Consider the following 20,020-nt stretch of genomic DNA (forward strand, 5'->3'; position numbering starts at 1 on the left):
GGTTGCCAAATGTGCAGTTTGAAAATTTTAATGATGCTAGGGCATCTGGCTTTGAGGAAGATGACATCATGAATGAATATGAGATCAAGATGATCAATGGAAAGAGGGCCTTGTTTGCTAAGGCGGAAAGCTCGGCAATGAGCTCTGGCTCCAAGAAGCACAATCGAGAAGAGAATGATGATCAAAGCATGGCTGATACTGGTGAAGCTGATGGGGAGGACAACACCTCTTCTCCTAAAATCCAGAAACCATGAAGTTAGTAAGCTGGAATAGCAGAGGGATTGCTTGGTCGGGTTTTGTAGCACAATCCCTCTTTTATGCTTCTTCTCTAGACCCGAATGTTTTCTTTATCATGGATACTAGAACATCCAGTACTATCCTAAATAAATTGAAGAAGATGCCTTTTGATGATTACTTTGTTGTGTCTGCTAATGGTCAATGTGGTGGTATGCTTATCATGTGGAAAACCAGAATGGCTAAGATAGATATTATTCAGCATCATGATAGATATATTCACTGCATGATTACATATCCTATAACAAATGACTACTGGTATACTACTTTCATTTATGCTTATCCCCAAAAAGAAAAACAATCCCAGTTATGGGAGGAAATTATCGGACTCAGTCCACTAGACAATGAAAAATGGATTCTGATTGGTGATTTCAATATCATCATGAATACCTCTAAAAACCTTGGTGGCAACCAAGATGTGACTAGATATATGATCAATTTTCTTAATTTTTTGAACCAAGCAAACCTCCTCTCTATTGATGCTTCTGGGATTCCTTATACCTGGACGAATAACCACAAAGATGAGACTCTCATCTTTGAAAGGCTAGATAGAGCTTGTGCTAACGCAGCTCTCCTGAATACTTTCCCTGATCTTAGTCTAGAAAATTTACCAATAATTGGTTCAGACCATAGACCAATCTGCTTAACACTAAAGCATAAGGTCTAGCAAAATGGCAGAGGCTTCAAATTCGAAGCCATGTGGCTCTCCCACAAAGATTTTAAACCTCTAGTAGATGGACTTTGGAAACAAACCCTAGAAACTAACCCTTTTCTTAATTATTTTGCTGTGTGCAATCAATTTATCAGTAAAACAAAAGTTTGGAATAAAAATGTTAATGGGAATATCTTTAAGAAGATTACTGACTTAAATAATGAAAGCAGTATTATCCAACAGAAACTTATGGTCTCACCTGATAGTATGTTTTTGCAGGAAAAAGATCACCAGCTGAGAACGACACTTGTGCAATGCTACCAAGATGAGGAACTCTTCTGGTTCCAAAAAGCCTGGGCCAATTGGCTTAGCTTGGGAGACAGAAACACAAACTTTTTCCAAGCTCAAGCCAACATCAGAAGGAAAAAGAACTATATCACCAAATTGAAAAGGAATGATGGAACCTGGGTTTCAACACACCAGGACATTGAAAATTTGCTGATTCAGGATTTTAAAAAACGTTTTACTATTGATATTACCCCTAGTCAAATTCTATTGATCAGTTCACTTCCATTATTCAACCTTGTATTACCAATGAGGATAATGATATGCTCTTAAAGCAGGTCACTGAGGAAGAAATATTTGAAGTAGTCATGGGAATAGGTGCTTATAAAGCACCGGGACCTGATGGACTACATGCTGCCTTCTTCCAAAACTGCTGGAATGAGGTTAGAACTACACTTATCCCTATGATTAAAGCTTGCTTTTCCAATATTGTTCCTCTAAATCTCTTAAACCACACTAATATTGCCTTGATACCTAAGATTGACAATCCTGAAAAGGTGACTGACTTCAGACCCATAAGCCTTTGCAATGTGTCCTACAAAATTATCACTAAAATCATCATACATAGACTAATCCAGAAACCAGGGAGCTTTTGCTCCTGGAAGAGCAATTCAGGACAACATCCTCATTGCACATGAAATCTTCTCTGATTTCCAGAGAAAGAACGGTAGAACAGGTGCCATGGGAGCAAAACTGGACTTGGAAAAGCCTATGATCTACTAAACTAGTCTTATGTTACACAGTGCCTCAAAAATTTTCGCTTCCATGATAGTTGGATTAACATGATCATGAATTGCATATCCACTGCTTCCTTTTTAGTCTTAGTTAATGGAAGACCAGCAGGTTGGTTCCAGCCATCAAGAGGCATTAGACAGGGAGACCCCCTATCCCCTTACATATTCATACTAGCAATGGAGCCTTTTATACGACACATGAACAATTTATCTATAAACCATAAGTCTCAAGTAGGGCTACTATCATCTCCTTGTGGTACCAGGATTTCTAACTTGATGTTTGCAGATGACTGTCTTCTTTTTGCTAAAGCTACAAAGAAAGGAGCCAGGAACATAACAAAGGTCATAATAAGTTTCTCTGAAGCCTCAGGTTAGAAAATCAACTTTCAAAAATCTTCACTTTATTTTCAAAAAATGTCCCAAGCTCTCTCCGAAATGAAATGGTAAATATCATGAATATTAAGCAGAAAACCACTATTGGTAAGTACCTTGGCATACACAATGTAATTTTTTGGAAAGATTCTATTAACTCTAACGAGTTATTACTGAGAATTTCCCAAAAATTAGCTGGATGGAAGAAAGGAACCCTTTCACGAGCTGGTAGACTTACTTTACTCAAGTCAAATCTTGCAGGTATGCCTAACCACACCATGTCATGCTTCAAGTGTTCAAAGAAGGTAACAGATAATATAGACAAACAGGCCAGATCTTTCTTCTGGGGCTCGGATACGAGGTGTCCACCAGTAGCTTGGGAACAAATATGTCAACCAAAGTCTTTGGGGGGTTTGGGCATAAGACCCTCTGCTTACTTTAATAATGCAGCTCTCGCTAAATTAGGCTGGAAAATCATAACTGACAAAGATAATTGGTGGGCGCAGATCATGAGACAAAAGTACTTAATTAAGGAGCACATCCTTCTTTCAGGCAAGAAAGAAGCAATCCTACTTGTTTGCTTGGAAAGGGGTCTTAGATGCTCGAGATCTCATTATGAAAAGAATAAGATGGATACTAGGGAATGGCAAAGTGATAAATTTTTGGACTTTCAACTAGGTTTTTGATCATCCGTTGCACATTTATGTTAAGGAGGATCAGAAGCACCTCATCAATTGGAACGAAACAGTGGAGGACTACATGAGCAACAAAACTTGGAACAAAGGTAAACTGTCTCAACTACTAGAACAACATATTGTGAAACAAATAGCAGGAGTCCCTATCCCTATTTCTGAACAAGAAGATGAGTTCGTTTGGGGACCTTCCTCAACTGGGCTTTTCACCATTAAATCAGCTGCATGGCTTCAGCTTAATCACAAGGAAAAACATAGCCAAATCACCCTCTTAACAAAAATGTGGAAGCTCAATGTTCCACCTAAAATAAAAATGTTTACTTGGTTTGGTGTAATACAGGATAACTCTTGCCCTTTATGTAATACTGACAATGAAACAGCAGATCATCTCTTCGGAAACTGCAACTTTGCTACGAAAGTTTGGAGATTGGCAAGTTTGTCTTCCTCTCTGAATTGGAATGATGGTTATTTAAAGGTCTTTCATGAACTTGTGTTTTCTGATTCCTTTGATAGTCAAACCCTTGAGAAATTAATTACAATTTGCTGGCAAATATGGAAAGCAAGGAATGACACAATCTTCAGAAATGTCTAAATAAACCCACGATCTGTGGTGGCGGCTTCTGCTGCTATTCTTCATAGTGTATCCAATCCTAACGGGCGTGCAGAGAGGAATTTAACTCAACTCCAACCAACCACTATTAAGTGGACCTCTCCGCCTGCTCATTGTGTTAAGTTAAACTTTGACTGATCTGTGACCAGAACCTCTGCAGCTGGTGGTTTCGTAATCCGGGACAACCAAGGCAAACCCTGATTGCAGCTACAAAAAATGTCGGTATCACCACTGTACCGGTAATGGAGGCCATTGCTCTGAGAGATGGACTACTCTGTGCTCGTGACCAATGGTACATAACAATTGAAGTTGAAGGAGACTCTAAGTTGGTCATTGACGCAGTCAACAGGCGCATTCAACCTCCCTGGAGGTTGCTTAAAATTCTTCATGACATCCATGCTAGCACTACTTGCTTTAGATCGGTGAGCTTCAAACATATTTATAGGGAAGCGAATTTTGTAGCAGATGCCATAACAAATTTGGGGCATCATGATGGATTGAATTCTACTTGGAGAAACAGGGTTCCTCCGGAGGCCTCAAGAGCCTTATGTAAATTGTGGATGCCCTAGAGGCTTCCAAATCTAATTATATCTCACCTCTCATCTAGCCAAGAAGAACACTGAAACTAGACAACTCACTTGTGTCGACACTAACTCGCCACCCAGAGTCCACCTGACTAGCTTTGATCGACCAAGCCAACACTCGTTGTGACCTAAACCCGACCAAAAGGACTGCCGGACATTCAGACCTGGGACTAAAGTAAACCCAAAATCGTCACCACCCTATTGTCAACACCATCGACAACCCATAATTGCTCCAAACCGCCATCGCCTCCGACCCAAAACCAGACAGGAACGACCCACTAGAAGGCCAATAATACTCGTCTGTGCACAGCCAGACATTTTCGCTGACCCAAAACCAGATAGGAACGTCCCACTAGAAGGCGGAAGAGAAGATTGTCCCTGCCACAACCTGTAGTGTCTTATTACCAACAAAATAAAAACATTAAAATAAAATCAAACCCTAAAGCACTAGTAACAGCCAAGCCCGCCACCATGGCAAACCCGATCCAGTCGCACCGCCACCATCCCACCGCCGCCCTTGATGGACAATCTCCGTCACCGCACCAGCGACGCCCCACCCACCACGATCTCCACCTATCAACCCCTCTGTTGCCATCCAAGTAAAACCTGGATCGCGTGCTCAACCATCCACCAAACAAAAGGAACCAGGAACACGACCCTTTCGTCGCTGCACCACCACCCCGCGCCTCCCAATCCAACCAGACCCAACCATCATCCATTACCACTCCGATCATGTCAGAATCAGTAACCCCAACGGGATCAACCCGACTCCGCCACCAAACGGACCACCGCCGCTTACCGCTAGTCGCCGTCAACACCCATGCCACTAGACTTCTAACAGCAAACATACTCGCACGATGAAGAGGGACGGCGAGACAAGACCACCCGTCCGACGACAACGCCGCAGAGACGTGCCGCCGGACGAGCACGAGACAAAATGGAGAAAATCCTGGCGCGTCTTTTTGGGGAGAGAGTAGAGCGAGATAAAGAAAGTTGAGAATTTACTTCTGTACCAAAATATTCTTGATATTGTGACAAAAAAAATTAACGCAAAAATAATAAAATAACTAAAGTGAACAATGGAATTAAACTTGAATGACTAAAATAATATATTTAAAACGTGAGTGATTAAAATATCCTCGTTGAGCGACGTACAAAATAAAACACACTCGGGAAAGAGTGAGCAAACACGGAGTCATGTTTATTTTGGAAGAGACACAGTAGCTCGAAACCTGAGAAGGAATTCAAAATCGCGCACCGGCAATGCAAGCGAAATCTTGTGACGCACATCCACCGGGTAACTTTTCTTAATCTTTTGATGTTGTATTTGCCCCTGTCAATCACCGAACTTGATCGTCTTAACCATTGCAGATGTGATAACCTGCAAAATGAGTAAGGAGCCAAATGACTCTCTGGCAATAGTCAGTGGCACGCCATTCGATTTCTTGGGTGTTTTCTGCGGTACGTATTATTATTGGAAGACTTTTTTTTTTTTTTAGTTTTTGGAAGATGTTGTAATCACAAGGAAAAGATTAATCAACATGTTTGGTTTGGTTTGGTTATGGGTGTTGCAGATAGTGTCATAGCTGGTGGTGCTGCTGGTGTTGTTGTGGAAGCTGCATTATACCCAATTGACACGATAAAAACTCGATTGCAGGCATGTACTATATATGGATCATCTGGATTGATTATGTTTTGGATTATATTTGGGCTGTCCTCATATGATGTATTAGGTTGCTTATTTAAGCTGTTGCCATTTTCTGTTGCATCCACTTTTAGGTTGCTCATGCCGGAGGAAAAATTATGTTGAAGGGTCTATATTCGGGATTGGCTGGAAACCTTGCTGGTGTTTTACCGTAAGTAGATTTGTTTTTTTCCTTTCCTTAAGATTCAAAAATGGGCAGGAGGTAAAGGGTTACATCTACGATATATGTACATGCAGGTTTGCATATTTAGATGTTTTAATGTCCCTCCATATTGGAGAAATGCAACATTGCCAAAGAGTTTATAAGGATTTGGGCCTCTCCACTCAATGCCAACTGGTTTTGGTGTGATGTTCAGGTTATTTTATTGGTATCATAACAGGTTATCTCACTGCTACATGTGGTACAAGTCACCCAATATAAGCTGTCCATGTGGATGCCTTGGATAATTCGTCACATGTGAGGGGGCGTTTGCTGGGAATATCCCACATTGGAGACATACAAACCTGCAATAGAGTTTATAAGACTCCACTCATTGCCAATTGATTTTGAGTGTGATGCTCAGATAACTTATTTTAAACAGTCTTTGATCACTAAGCTAGATTTATATGCATTAGTATCAAGTTCTGCAACACGGGAAAACCAGCTATATTCCTTGTCTTTGACATCAATTATTTTAATTTCCAAGCCTTTGAGCAAGTAAATGAAGAAAGCTTTAGATGCATTAATATATGTACCAAATGCAACCCGGTAATTCATTTCAGTTCAGAAATCAGCTATTTCCTTTTCTCTGACATGAACTGTTTTACTTTAGAACCCAATAAAATAATCTAAAAATAAATAAAATAAAATAAACAAAAGCTTTGTTAACCTTTGTGTACAGATATTTTTATGTGATTTTTCCTTCTTTCCCAGGTGCATTCTTGTCTTTGTTTTTTGAGTTTTGTTTTTCTTCCTGTTTCATTTTACATCATTTTCCACTATGAACTTTCTTCCTGCAGACAGGTCAATTAGACTTGTCCGCATTCTATTTTCTGACTTAAAAAGTGATATTTGATTATTCACCGTTATATTTTTGGGCTTAGTACACAACAAAGATCTCTGATTTCATTGTTTGCTCAAGAGTTGTGCTCAATCCTCTGGACACTAACAAGAATAGGATTCAAAATGAAAATGAGTAGGCACAAGATTTTGTGCACTTGTTTGTCATATGATATAGCAATCATATCCATTATTGAATCTAAATCTATGAACTTTCTCAAGCAAACAAGCATCCCAATAGGGGAAGAAAGTGCAGATCACTGTCTTTTTCTACTGGAAGAACATTTAGATTTTAATTTGGAACAATTCTATACAGGAGGAGTGCATAGTTATTTCCATTATCAAAATTCTTTCAATTGCCGAACTTCTCTTATTCAGTGTCATGTGGTTGACCGAATTCCTTTTCCTCACAGGGCTTCTGCTATATTTGTTGGTGTATATGAACCTACAAAGCAGAAATTGCTGAAGTCACTCCCAGAAAATCTCAGTGCTTTAGCTCATTTGGTATGTTACCTAATTTTCCATATATGATTTTGTATCATCATGTTTGAGGAAGGTTTATTAGATAGCTACAATATAGATTAATCTATCACAGACATGTATTATTAATTTTTTGTTTCTATAGTAATAAACTAATAATAGTAATAATAATTGCTCAAGTAGACTGACAATTTGGTAGTAGAACTATCTTGCATCACTTAACATCCACTTCTCATTGTAATAGTGATGCGTAATGGTAGGGAAAAGTATAACTTTCAGTGTACAAGATCAGGCCATTGTTATTTTAACAGGTATTCAGACATCAATCAGACTGCAGGTGCTATTGGAGGTGCTGCTTCTTCTATTGTACGAGTGCCAACAGAGGTAGTTAATCTGACTTGTTTTTTTTTTTTTTTTTTTATTACCATCTGTTATTTATTTTCTTCTTCTGCTTGTTACCACTTTATCTATTCCCAGGTTGTCAAGCAAAGGATGCAAACTGCGCAATTTGCTTCTGCCCCAGATGCTATTCGCCTTATTCTTGCTAAAGAGGGTTTCAAAGGTCTTTATGCGGTACATCACGTTCACCCTTGTCCATTGTTAATTTCTCCCACTGTGTCAAGTTTTCGGTCTGCGGTTAGTTTAGTAAAATATAGCAAATATTCCTCAGAGAAAAACAGTAGCTTACTAATTTTGAAATAGAGGTCTAACTTTCTTTCTTGTGTTTCTTCATTTTCATATAGATGTCTTTTGAATGTGAAAGTTAATACTGTTTCCGGTTCTCATGCCTTGATCTTCTTTCGAGACTGCAGGGGTACGGATCATTCCTATTGCGAGATTTACCATTTGATGCAGTTCAGTTTTGCATCTATGAGCAACTTCACATAGGGTTTAAACTAGCGGTAAGAGAGGATAAATTATATCATTTTTAATTGAAATGTGATATAATCTGCACCGGTACATGTATGTTGAACTAACTGTTTCAAAACAATGAAACTCTGTCCTTACGTAAAAGAAAACACCCATTTTCCATATGGCATAGGAAACGTTAATCATATTAAACCATAACTAGAATATTTTGGACAGCTGCTGGAAGAGCTTTCTGCAACTTCATGTTTTCTCTGTCAAAATAGTATTTTGTTAGTTGATCTGCACTGGAATATGTGGATGTGTGTCTTCAAAAAATTATTGATTCTGGCTTCCTTGTAGGCACGAAGAGATCTGAACGACCCTGAGGTTGCTATGATTGGTGCTTTTGCTGGTAACTTTAACATTCCAACTAACTTTTGAGTTTGGCTTGGGTGCTTTTGTTTTCACCCTGCGGGTTGTATCTGAGATGTATGAAGGTTATGTATACATCGATGTACACCTATTTGTATATGTTGACCCTCCCTTTCATGATGCATCTTGAAGTTTAAAAACATAGTGAGGCTGTCTAATGGCACAAACATCTACACAAAATTTGAGTATTATATAGCCCAACTCCTTGCACTGGTGTCTTTATACTCTGAAGTAGCCCTGATTGAACCTTTGTCTGTTCCTCTGCTAGGAACTCATTTTTCACAAGTCACAACCTAGACCGGCTACAAAGTCAATGTGGATAGCTACTAATATAAAACTACTTGTCCTTGGTTCCAGATCGAAAATGTTGAGGTGTCTTTTTTATAATTATAGAAACAATCATTTTAAAAAGTAAAAGAAAGAGAAGTTCTTAGTCAAGATCTTATTTAGCATGTCAACTTGTTGAGACGTAAACAATGCTAGTATGAATTCCTCTATTCCCCAAGGCTTGAATATTGTCCAAGGCCATGCGGTAGGCGTTCATAGTGACTGAGGGGGTCAAAGACCAAGAAGTGAGGTGATTTGTTTATCTAAAGTTCTAAACAGCTTCCACATTAGACTGAAACAGACCAAGTTGGGATCCGTCGATCTAACAAGTGCACTGGGGGCGACCCTCCAAGAAGTCAAGCGGTCTGTACTTTATAAGTTACTTGTATTCTCTAAGGAGTGGAGCATAAAGCTTCAGTCATCATTTGTATAAAAGAAGACATTATTGCAAAAGCCTCGTTGCACTTTAGGATGTTCAGCCTAAAAACGTAGTATCTATGCTGGTACACTTCAGTTCTAAATCTGACAGAGAAATGGCTTCCCTTTTAATGATTGCCAATTTCCAGATGGATTTTTTTGGACATGTGAGCCTCCTTTAATCTATTGAATACCAAGGCTTTTCTCTAGGAATTGAACCTGTACATGTGTGCTTGATTGTTCAAACTTCAAAGTATATGAGTAACTCTCAGGCGCTAGGTGAATCATGCATATATAATGTGTCCTTTAATGAAAAGCACTTCAATCTACTCTCACTAACTTGTAGGTGCAATAACTGGGGCTATAACTACTCCTCTTGATGTGATAAAAACAAGATTAATGGTTCAGGTATTGAGTGCCATCTCCTTCTTTTAAGGAAATTCTGTTATAAAAAATTCCTTTCTGCCATTTTCTCTTTCCTTTAAAACTTTGCAGGGATCAGAAAACCAGTACCAAGGAATTTGTGACTGTGTTAGGACCATAATGAGAGAAGAAGGAAGTCCTGCTTTCTGGAAGGTTTGCTCATTACTGTTCTACTTAAAAATTGTCTGCCTCTTTTTTTTTATATATTTTTTTTAATGGGATGCTTCTGTTCTCTTCTTTCTTATGTTTCTTGATTTAAAATCTTGTTTTTATCACATCAAGAGGAGTAGTTATAGCCCCAGTTATTGCACCTACAAGTTAGTGAGAGTAGATTGAAGTGCTTTTCATTAAAGGACACATTATATATGCATGATTCACCTAGCGCCTGAGAGTTACTCATATACTTTGAAGTTTGAACAATCAAGCACACATGTATAGGTCTGTAAGAAATTTGGTTTTCCTCAGGTCTCTATTTTAACAGTCCTTGCTTTTATTGAGCTGTTTCATTTTGTTTTGTTTTTTGTGTTCTTTGTTTTTGTTTTTGTTTTTGTTTTGTTCTTTTTTTTTTATTTGTATATTTTTTTTTATTAGATGGCTATCACCTTCACTGTTTTAGTTTTCTCAATTAGCAGTTCATTCGCATACATTGGTTTCTAGTTCTCAACAAAACGCTGTCACCCCACTTTCTCTTTATATCATATGCACAGCACATATCATGGCATGTGGCGGAGGAGTTACCATGTCTTGATTTTTATCCAGTGAATCCACAATTTTTTCTTGCGATGCTGTCAACAGTTATTTCCTTCATGCCGTATTTGAGTCTCAAAAGGAAAAACTAGCTAATATAATGATTTTGCTCAAGTAATACATCTGGCGTAGAATTTGGATTTGGATTTATGACAACTTTCTCTGATTTGGATTTAGAATAGGGCAATAATTTTGTGTATTCTACACTTCTATGCACTTTGGACATAAAGCATTATAGCAGGATGGAAGAACAAATTATTCCCAATTATAGGAATTTACTGTGAAAAATGACTAGGAAAAACTGCACACAGTTTTACAACGTGTTGCATTAATCAATTATATGAGATATATGTTACCACTTAACCCATCATTCTCATACACTAGAACCCAGAAATGCACTACAAATCAAATAGCCTCCTGCACTTCCTTTCCATACTATTTTGGAGGATGGTATGGGAAGTGCAAAAAAATTACATGAGAATTAGATTTGCAATTTTGTACGTGGACATGAGGAATTAAAAACATATGATACTTGAGAAAATTTGAATAACCAGAAGAAGCTAATATGTGCAGTGTGCACAACTGGCTCAGTAGTTTCTTTGATTATCTATTGTGGAGCAAAACTGGTGTAAAAAAATTGAAGTTTTCACCCAATAAAATGAACGTTTCATGTGCCGAAAGAATCAAACCTACAGTATCTGCTTTGGCAAATTGTTAATGTTGAAAATGCAAAGCTTTTCTTTTGTCAATGGTCGGCAATTCCATGAGATTCTCTTCTGCCATTTGCTGCAGGGCATTGGGCCACGAGTACTGTGGATAGGTATCGGAGGTTCAATTTTCTTTGGAGTTCTTGAAAGAACGAAGCAAATACTTGAGCAGAGGCGCATCAGGGATCAGGAGTCCAAGCGTTACTGAATGTAGTAGACTTGTGTTTTGATTACCAGGTTGCAACACATGAACTGCTACGCATAAATATTGAACTAGTTATTTGCTTCAGCAAATAAAGAGAAAGGGAAGATATCAGTCTTGTGGTTGAAGGACTATCCTGTCTCCTTAAATTCGTTGAATTGGAATGCTAGTTACCTTGTAATGGTCTAGTTAGGTCTTCATTCTAGGTATCGTACCCCAGCTGTTTCTGTGCTACACATAAATATTAAACTAGTTGTCTTCTTTTCAGTTTTTATGTTTTACTTTTAATTATTTTTTATGAGAAAAGAAAAACAGGTCATGTGGCGCAAATTGCTTCTCTAGCTTGTGATTCATGTGCGATGAGTTTTTGAGAGTGTTGGGTCTTTTCGTTTGTACCCTAACAGCTAGGGTTTCCTAGGCCACCTCTTTTGCCAGTCTTCTAGTGCCTCCCTTCGTCCTCGATATTAGGTGCGGCCTTCTTCCCCTTAGTCCTCTTGACCCATTGGCTCTGCATATTTGAGGAATCCGTGTATGGCAACCCTGATTGGAAACAACTTGGGTTGCTACATTGACTTGGATGTTGGCCGGCATGAGTTTGGATTGCAGCTGATTGGAAACAACTTGGGTCGCTACAATCAACTTGGATGTTGATTGGTCTTTACTTTTTAGTTCTCTTCATATCACTCCAACTCAGGTTTGTAGGTTGTTAGAAGGACTCTCAAGGCTTCTGCCACATTTGTAGAAGCCTTAACCACATTGATCTGTCGAGAGTTGTGTAGTCAAATTCAGGCTAAACAGATGACTGTCGCATCTCTAGCAGTGTGCATCCTTCTGGATTGCAGTTGTTCAGCATGTTGGGGGTTGTTTTTGGTGGCTACTTCTCCTGCAAAACCCTCTTTTCATTTGCTGTAGGTTCTCATGTATCCCTCATTGGTGGTTAGACTTGGACCAACTCGTTTTCCACAACATCTTCACGAGTGTTATGGCCAGTAGATTCTCCAATCGATAATCCTCTAGCGAAGAATAGAAATTCAAGAACTCAATTAAGCATCACGTTTTGGAATCCCAACATCTTTAGGATAGTGAAGTATAGGGCTAGGCACGGTCCCAGATCGGCACTACATTTACAGGGACGGGGACCGGACAGGCAGAGTGCAGTTCGGACCGGGCTTGCACGTGCAGAACACAGGGACCGGCCTCAACCCGGACCTAGACAAAATGGGCTGGTTTCTCCGGGCTTTCGGTTCCTGGAAGATGTTGCAGCAGTGCTGCAATTTGGCAAAAATGCAGCAAACAACAACTAAAACCTGCTTCTGTTTAGGCCTACTTTGGTTCATTTTCAGAACAGAATAAAACCTGCAAATAAAACCATTCTGCAATGGTAGCAAGGCTGCAAATAAAGTTATAAAACCATTCTACAATGGTAGCGAGGCTGCAAATAATACTATCTGCATAATAGCATTTCAACTAGCAATTCAACATCAAATGATTCAAATCTAGGCATCAATAACTCAATAAACAAGAGCTGTGCAGCAAGCCAGCAAGGTAGCAAATAAAAGTATAAAATTGAAAGTTTGAAACCATTCTGCAATAACTCAATAAGCAATTCAACATCAACATATCAACACCAAGTTCACCAATAGTTGTGTAAGCAACTAAGCAATTCTCCAAGTCTCATTATCTCAACAAATTAAAAACGAAACAAACTAAAGGACTGAACATCCTAAATCAGAAACTTCCATGCTGCCATGAATGCTATGCGGTTGCTCTTCAATTTTTTTTCCCTACACAATTCAGTTTAAAAACACAATGTATTACAACTTTTACGTTGCAACATACTAGAAACAAACAAAAAAATAATAATAAAAGGCACTGATTTGATATACCTTTAGCTTTTCTTTATGGTAGTTTACTAACTTTTGCAGACTTTGAGGTTCCAGCAGCGGCAGTTGTTGAAGGAGTTGCAGCAACACTTGTTTTGGAGACTTTTGCAGACTTTGAGGTTCCAGTTGCATTTATTGGATCATCTTCACTTTCTGCAGCCATTTGATTTTCCTTTGCTACATCTGCATAAAACAATCAAAAATGAAACAAGTGAAAGACCAATCAACAATGAAACAACAAGTGAAAGACCAATCAGAAATGAAACAATCAGCAATGAAATAAAAAGTGAAACACCAAAAACAGTAACTAAACACTGAAACAGCAGCAAATGTACCTCTTTCCATTTTTTCATAAAACTCAAGCTCTTCTAGGCTTGGGTAATATTCAATGTTAGATTGATCTCATTTTTGGATCTAGTTTTGCAAACAAATTAATGCTTCCACACTTTGAGAAGTTAAAGACCTCTTAGAAGGGTCAGTGATTCTCCCACCTGTATTGAATGAGGACTCAGATGTAACTATGCTAACTTGGATTGCAAGTACATCCCTTGCAACAAGAGCAAGGTTTGGATATTTGCAGCCGTTTATCTTCCACCAATCAAGCAGCTACCAATCTTCATCTTTGGGATTCTCCATTGGATTAAGTAGATACCTGTCAACTTCACTCAACAACAACTTTGTCCGATTTATTGAGGGCTCTTTGCCAACTTTCTAACATCTCAGCCATTTTCCCTGACATTTTTTTGGTCTTGTTCTTAGACTTGAACTTGGACTTGGAAGATGTGGTTGTTGCTTTTGTGCTACTAGAAACGACGCAGCTTGTTGCACTACTGCTCCTAGAACTTCTAGTCTTTGAAGAGACATTGCTTGATGATCTATATAGATGAGTTAAGGACACCAATAGCTCTTAGACTTCATTGGCCTTGGCCTTTGATTCGGCAGCATCATAATTGAGCTCAGTTAAACATAGGTGACTTATATTTTTCAACATGAACGTAGGATCGAATACCAGGGCTACTAACAACAATTGATTCATATCATCAATGCTTCCAAAATACTTTCTAAACTTCTCATCTTCACTGCCATCTCAATCATTAGCTGTTCAGTTTCACTTCCATCACTCATCTTAGGAGGCACAAAGAGTGCATCAATCTCAGCTTCTATTGCTACAATGTCATGAAAAGCTTTATGAGCAGTGGGATGTTTTGTTTCACTGATTCTCATTGTGAAATCGTAAAAAACCCTCAAGAACGTCACAAAAATTTCAGCTTTATCCCAATTTTCTTTTACTGGTGGCCCAACTCTTTTTCTTGGTTGAGCTTATTTCTTTTGAACTTGTATTTCAGTCTCTTCCTCCTCCTTAACCTCTTTATCTTCATCAAAATAGTCTTTGTTCTTATTTTCTTCCTCCTCAGCCATCCTATCAAAAGTTGCCTTACCTCTAAAGCTATGTCGAGCATTAAAAATGTGGTATTCCATCTTGTTGGAACATCTAGCGCATGTATTTTTTGAGATTCAATTCTATGTGGCCTTCCAGCGTCTCCTTTTCAACGCACATCTTGAAGCAGTCCAATATGTTAGAACTACTTCTAATATATTTCATAGCAATTCTAATTGCAGCACAACATCTATCCATAATTCTCAAACCAGCCCTAACTATAATGCTCAAGATGTGAGCCAAACACGTCACATGCATGAACTTGCCACCAAACATTGGGGATTCTTCCATCTTGCCATTTTCTTTTGTAGATACTCTATTGCCACCTTATTTGGTCTAGCATTATCAATAGACACAGTCAAAACCTTGTCTATCCTCCACTGCAACAAACATGTTTCTAAAAGCTTTCGTATTGTTGTGCCATTGTGATTGGGAATTACACAAAAGTTCAAGATTCTCTTGTGCAAATTCCAACCACAATCTATGAAATGTGCTGTTAACACCATATACTTGATGTTCTGTACAGATGTCCAAGTATCTATTGTTAAGCACACTCTGTGTTTCCTTAAAACCATCCTAAGCTCATCTTTCTTCTCCTCATACATCTCCAAGAAACACCTTACTATTTTTCTTCTAGAAGGCACCTCAAGTCGAGGTACTGCTACCTTGCAGAACCACCTAAACCCTTCATTCTCAATGTGGCTAAATGGTAATTCATCAATAACTATCATTTGCCAAGCAGCTTTGACACAACCTTCTTGTGTCCACCCTTTATTAATTTTAAGCTAGGTTCAACGCTACCATCACTAATCAACAGTTGCTATGTGTCTTCTAAATTCTCCCTACTAGGATATTTTTTACAAACATTTTCTATATGTCTATACAAAGTACTGGTACCATTAAAATAAGAATCAGCAGCAAGGTCAGTAGCATGATACCTGCATTTTGCACGTTTCTCAAATCCACATTCCTCTTTCTTCCCATCTTTTTCAATGTAGAGTGGTCTGTCACACTTCTCGTAATGATTCCACACAAATGACCTCGGCGCAACCTTCTTCGTTCTCTTTTCCCTTCTTTTCTTTTTCGGCTCACCTCGGGATGCCTGAGTTGGTGCTTCATCTACACCTTCTACTGCAACTTCTAGTTCCTTGTTCTCAGCTTGTTGAGAGACAACAACTCCATCATTCCCAACAATAGCAACTTCATCATTCTCACCTTGAGAATGAGAACTCAATGAGTGACTTGAATTCGATGATGTTGCCATCAAGTTTGATACAGAAGCACAAAGTCAAGACTTTGGACTAAATGTCTAAATACAAAGAAGCGATGCAATCAGGTTGAAATTAAGAAAGCAAACAGATCATAATAACTAAATTCAAATGGCACCAGTTTATTAGAACTAGAGCAAACAAAGTTAGAAATCAAGAAAAAGATCATTCTTCATTGTATAGAATGTCACAGTACAAGTTTATTAGAATTAGAGCAAACAAAGCTATAGGGAAGGGAAGAAATACAATGCTTTCAACAAAAGAAATAAAAGATGAGCAAACAGAGGACAACAAAGAATCATAAAGCAACAAATGCATAGTACATTACCAGAAGAATCATAAAGCAGCAAAGAATCATAGCAATAAATAGGGAATTGCAACCAATGCTTTCAACAAATAAAGCAAACAGAGACTGCAGAGTGGAGAATCCCTCATACATAGCTCGAAACAAAGTAATCAAAACTAGTAAATAGGGTCTACTAATAAACTAGGAATATATGTTTGTAAACTCGAAATACAAAATCCAAAATCCAAGTACAAACAGAGTAAACTCGAAATCCAAATTCAAAATCCAAGTAAACTCGAACAAGTCGAGAGGAGATCGGCAAATTGCTATACAAGTTAAGAAGAGATTGCAATTACAGGAAGACTAGTAGCCGAAAGACTGGAAGAGTTCGATCGAGGCGGAGAGGTGAGAGGTGAGAGGTGAGTTTGAAAGAGTTCCTTCGAGTTTTGCCATTTTGGGTATATATATGATTTACTGATTTAGGATTTACTTAACAATCACATGTGGTCAAGTCTATACTAACAGTAAAGACTTCGAAAGCTAACCTATAAATGGAAGACACGTATACAAGTTTGGATTTTTTGGTCCACAAAGTCATCGAAAGTCAAGGACCGGGACCAGACACGCAAATATGAGTACTGGGACCAATCCGAAACCGAAAGCAGTCATTTTTCGTATACAGCTTGGCCCGAACCTCTCGGTTTGGGTCGGTTTAGTTCTGTTTTTTAGGTTTTCGGTCATTTGTGCCTAGCCTTAGTGAAGTACGTACCCATCCATTTGAACCCCCCTTAAAGTATCCCTATGCTCTACTATCAACTTTAAATCTAAGAAGTAGTTCTTTTAAGACTTTTCAAAATTGTTCCTCTTAAGCCCCTTTTTTTTTTTTAATTTCTTTTTAAACCTTTCATTCCCTGTATATAATTTTACTTGCCTAAACTACCCTTTTTATAAAGCATGACTACTAACTTTAGACAAGCTGTATCAAGCTGTATCAAGCTATATCAACAAAACACATTTTCATTCAATTTTGTCTCAATCACCCCTAAGGCCCGAGCCCGTCACTTCAAGCTGTATCAAACTGTATCAACAAAAACCATTTTCTCTCAATTTTTTTCATAAATCACTCTCGAGGCTCTGGCTCGTCCCACCTCAAGTTGTATCAAATTGTATAAAGCTATATAAAAGTGTTATCACCCAAAACACTTTTTCACTCAATTTTGTCCCAAATCACCCTTGAGGTTCGGGCACACCATGTCAAGTTGTATCAAACTATATTAAGCTATATCAAACTGTATCAACAAAACCCATGTTAACTTAATTTTGTCCGTAATCACCCTCAGGGCCTAAGCCTGCCACGTCAAGTTGTGTCAAGAAAACACATTTTCACTCAATTTTGTCTCAATCACCCTCAAGGCACAGGCCCGCCATGTCAAACTGTATCAAGCTGTATCAACAGAACATACTTTTACTCAATTTTATCCCAAATCATCCTTGGGGCTCGGGCCTGCCATTTGGGGTGTGCAAAACATGGTACAAACCGGCCAAATAGGTCAAAACTGGCCGATAAATATGGTTTGGTTAAGGTTTTTTTTAACTTTAAAAATTGAATTAAACCAAACCATTTATGAAATGGGTTGGTTTGGTTTCTCTTGTGCGGTTTAAGCACAACCTGAACTAACCAGCATGTTAGAAATATAATAGTAAAAAAAATTTAATTTATATATTTAATAAATATATATTCATCTGTCCAGTCTATTTGTGTAAGTTTTAAATCTCTAATGATAACTTTATTCTTAAATGATATACTACCATATTAAATCCTAGTATGTAATCGCTACAATCACTTTGATTCCCTCACATCACATCTCTCAATCTCTCATTCTCTAACCTTTAATACTAGCATATTAAACTATTACTAATGGCTAAGCCATCAAATAAGTGAATCAGTTTGAATATATTCTAAATTTTGGTTTTTGATCGAATATTGGTTTTGGGTTTTAATTATTGAATTTTAAATTTAGTTATTGTTTATTTAACATAATTTTTATTATTGAGATTGAATTTTACTATATATTTTTTTTATAAATAATATTATTAGGGTTAAACCGCCTAACCGACGAACCAAACCATTTTTAATTGTATTGGATTGGATTGGACTATGCTTATTTTTTTTTATGGTCGGTTGTTCAAAATGCATAAACCGCTCACTTTGGCATAGAAATGGTTTGGAGTCAAAACCGATCCAATCCAATTCGTGTGCAGCCCTACCTGCCATGTCTTGTATCAAACTGTATCAACAAAACACATTTTCACTCAATTTTGTTCGGAACCCGAGCCCGCCACATTAAGCTATATCAAACTGTATCAATACAACACATTTTCACTTAATTTTGTTCTAAATCACCCTTGGGACCCAGTCCTGCCACGTCAAGCTGTATCAAACTGTATAAAAGAAACATATTTTCTCTCAATTTTGTCTCAAATCACTCTCGGGGCCCGGGCCTACCATGTTAAGATGTATCAAACTGTATCAAATTTGTATCACAAAATGCATTTTCACGCAGAAATCAAAGCTGTATCAACAAAACAATTAAAACGGTATCATTGTAATGAGATTGGTTGTACTGCCTGTTTTTTTTTTCATAATCCTATGCGCTATGCTGCTCTTGTGTATCTGATGCTACATCTAATCACAAATCTCATAAATTAATAAGGGCTCCGACATGTGGACTTGATTGGCATTCAAGTTAATATATTCATGTTTTGGTCTTTCCATGAGGCTGTGATGCCTGTCTCTCAAGTCTTGACTGAAATTGATCCACCACAACATTTTGAGCTGAGCATCGATTTTATCTAAGCAAAAGAGTACAATGCACAACTATGATAAGGGGCAAAAGTAGTACTGGTGGATGCCAAGTATTTGATGAATTGCTTTTTTTATTTATTCTACATCGATCTACAACATTTTTTTTATTTTTATTCTTATAGATAAAAGCTATACAAAAAGGAATGCAACTTATACAAAAGGGAATGATACATTCATGAATGTTACAAAAGAAATGAAGGTTATACAAAAGTTTACAAGATAATTAAGCTTTAAAGAAATGAAGGTCATACATCTGAGCAATGTTCCAAATTCTAAAATACAAAAAGCTCATGTGTGATATGCAAAATATATATTGAACTACAAACTTGGTGATTGGAAAGCTTTTTTTTCTCTATCTCAACTACATTCTGGGCATCTGGTGCTTACTCAGATCGATGGAGGTGTCTGCTTGATAACTCTCCCCTCTGTAAAGAGAAAAATATAGTTTTATGAAGTAACTGTAAACCTTGGCTGCTATAGTAGCTGATACTTGGTAGGACTCATTAGAAGCTTTTGGCCTTGATTAATGCATCTTGTCCCATATCATATCCCTTCACAGCCATTGTACTGACAACTTCCTGAGCAACAGCTACTGCCTCTCCAGGGCTAAAATACATGCTGATGAATATAAAAGCAATGTTACTACTTTGCACCTTCAAGAGTATAAA

General features: G+C 37.9%; 1 protein-coding gene, 1 long non-coding RNA gene and 1 pseudogene across 2 annotated transcripts; 2 read left to right on the forward strand and 1 right to left on the reverse strand.

The window, feature by feature from the left end:
* Positions 1-250: 250 nt before the first annotated feature.
* LOC133737509 (uncharacterized) lies at positions 251-2,014 on the forward strand (annotated as a pseudogene).
* Positions 2,015-5,438: 3,424 nt separating this feature from the next.
* LOC133741292 (probable S-adenosylmethionine carrier 2, chloroplastic) lies at positions 5,439-11,878 on the forward strand. The gene is made up of 12 exons (XM_062169229.1): positions 5,439-5,580; positions 5,655-5,744; positions 5,858-5,940; positions 6,063-6,139; positions 7,441-7,531; positions 7,838-7,891; positions 7,985-8,080; positions 8,320-8,409; positions 8,717-8,768; positions 9,879-9,940; positions 10,028-10,108; positions 11,495-11,878. Exons 1-12 carry the CDS (start codon positions 5,547-5,549, stop codon positions 11,615-11,617), a joined length of 933 nt encoding a protein of 310 aa, XP_062025213.1. The 5' UTR covers positions 5,439-5,546; the 3' UTR covers positions 11,618-11,878.
* Positions 11,879-13,205: 1,327 nt separating this feature from the next.
* LOC133736807 (uncharacterized) lies at positions 13,206-14,007 on the reverse strand. The gene is made up of 3 exons (XR_009859750.1): positions 13,830-14,007; positions 13,498-13,677; positions 13,206-13,395 (listed from the first exon to the last, which is right to left on the reverse strand). It is a non-coding gene; the product is annotated as an uncharacterized LOC133736807 (long non-coding RNA).
* Positions 14,008-20,020: the final 6,013 nt, after the last annotated feature.

Source organism: Rosa rugosa, chromosome 3, assembly GCF_958449725.1.
Source record: "Rosa rugosa chromosome 3, drRosRugo1.1, whole genome shotgun sequence".
Taxonomy (NCBI): Eukaryota; Viridiplantae; Streptophyta; class Magnoliopsida; order Rosales; family Rosaceae; genus Rosa; species Rosa rugosa.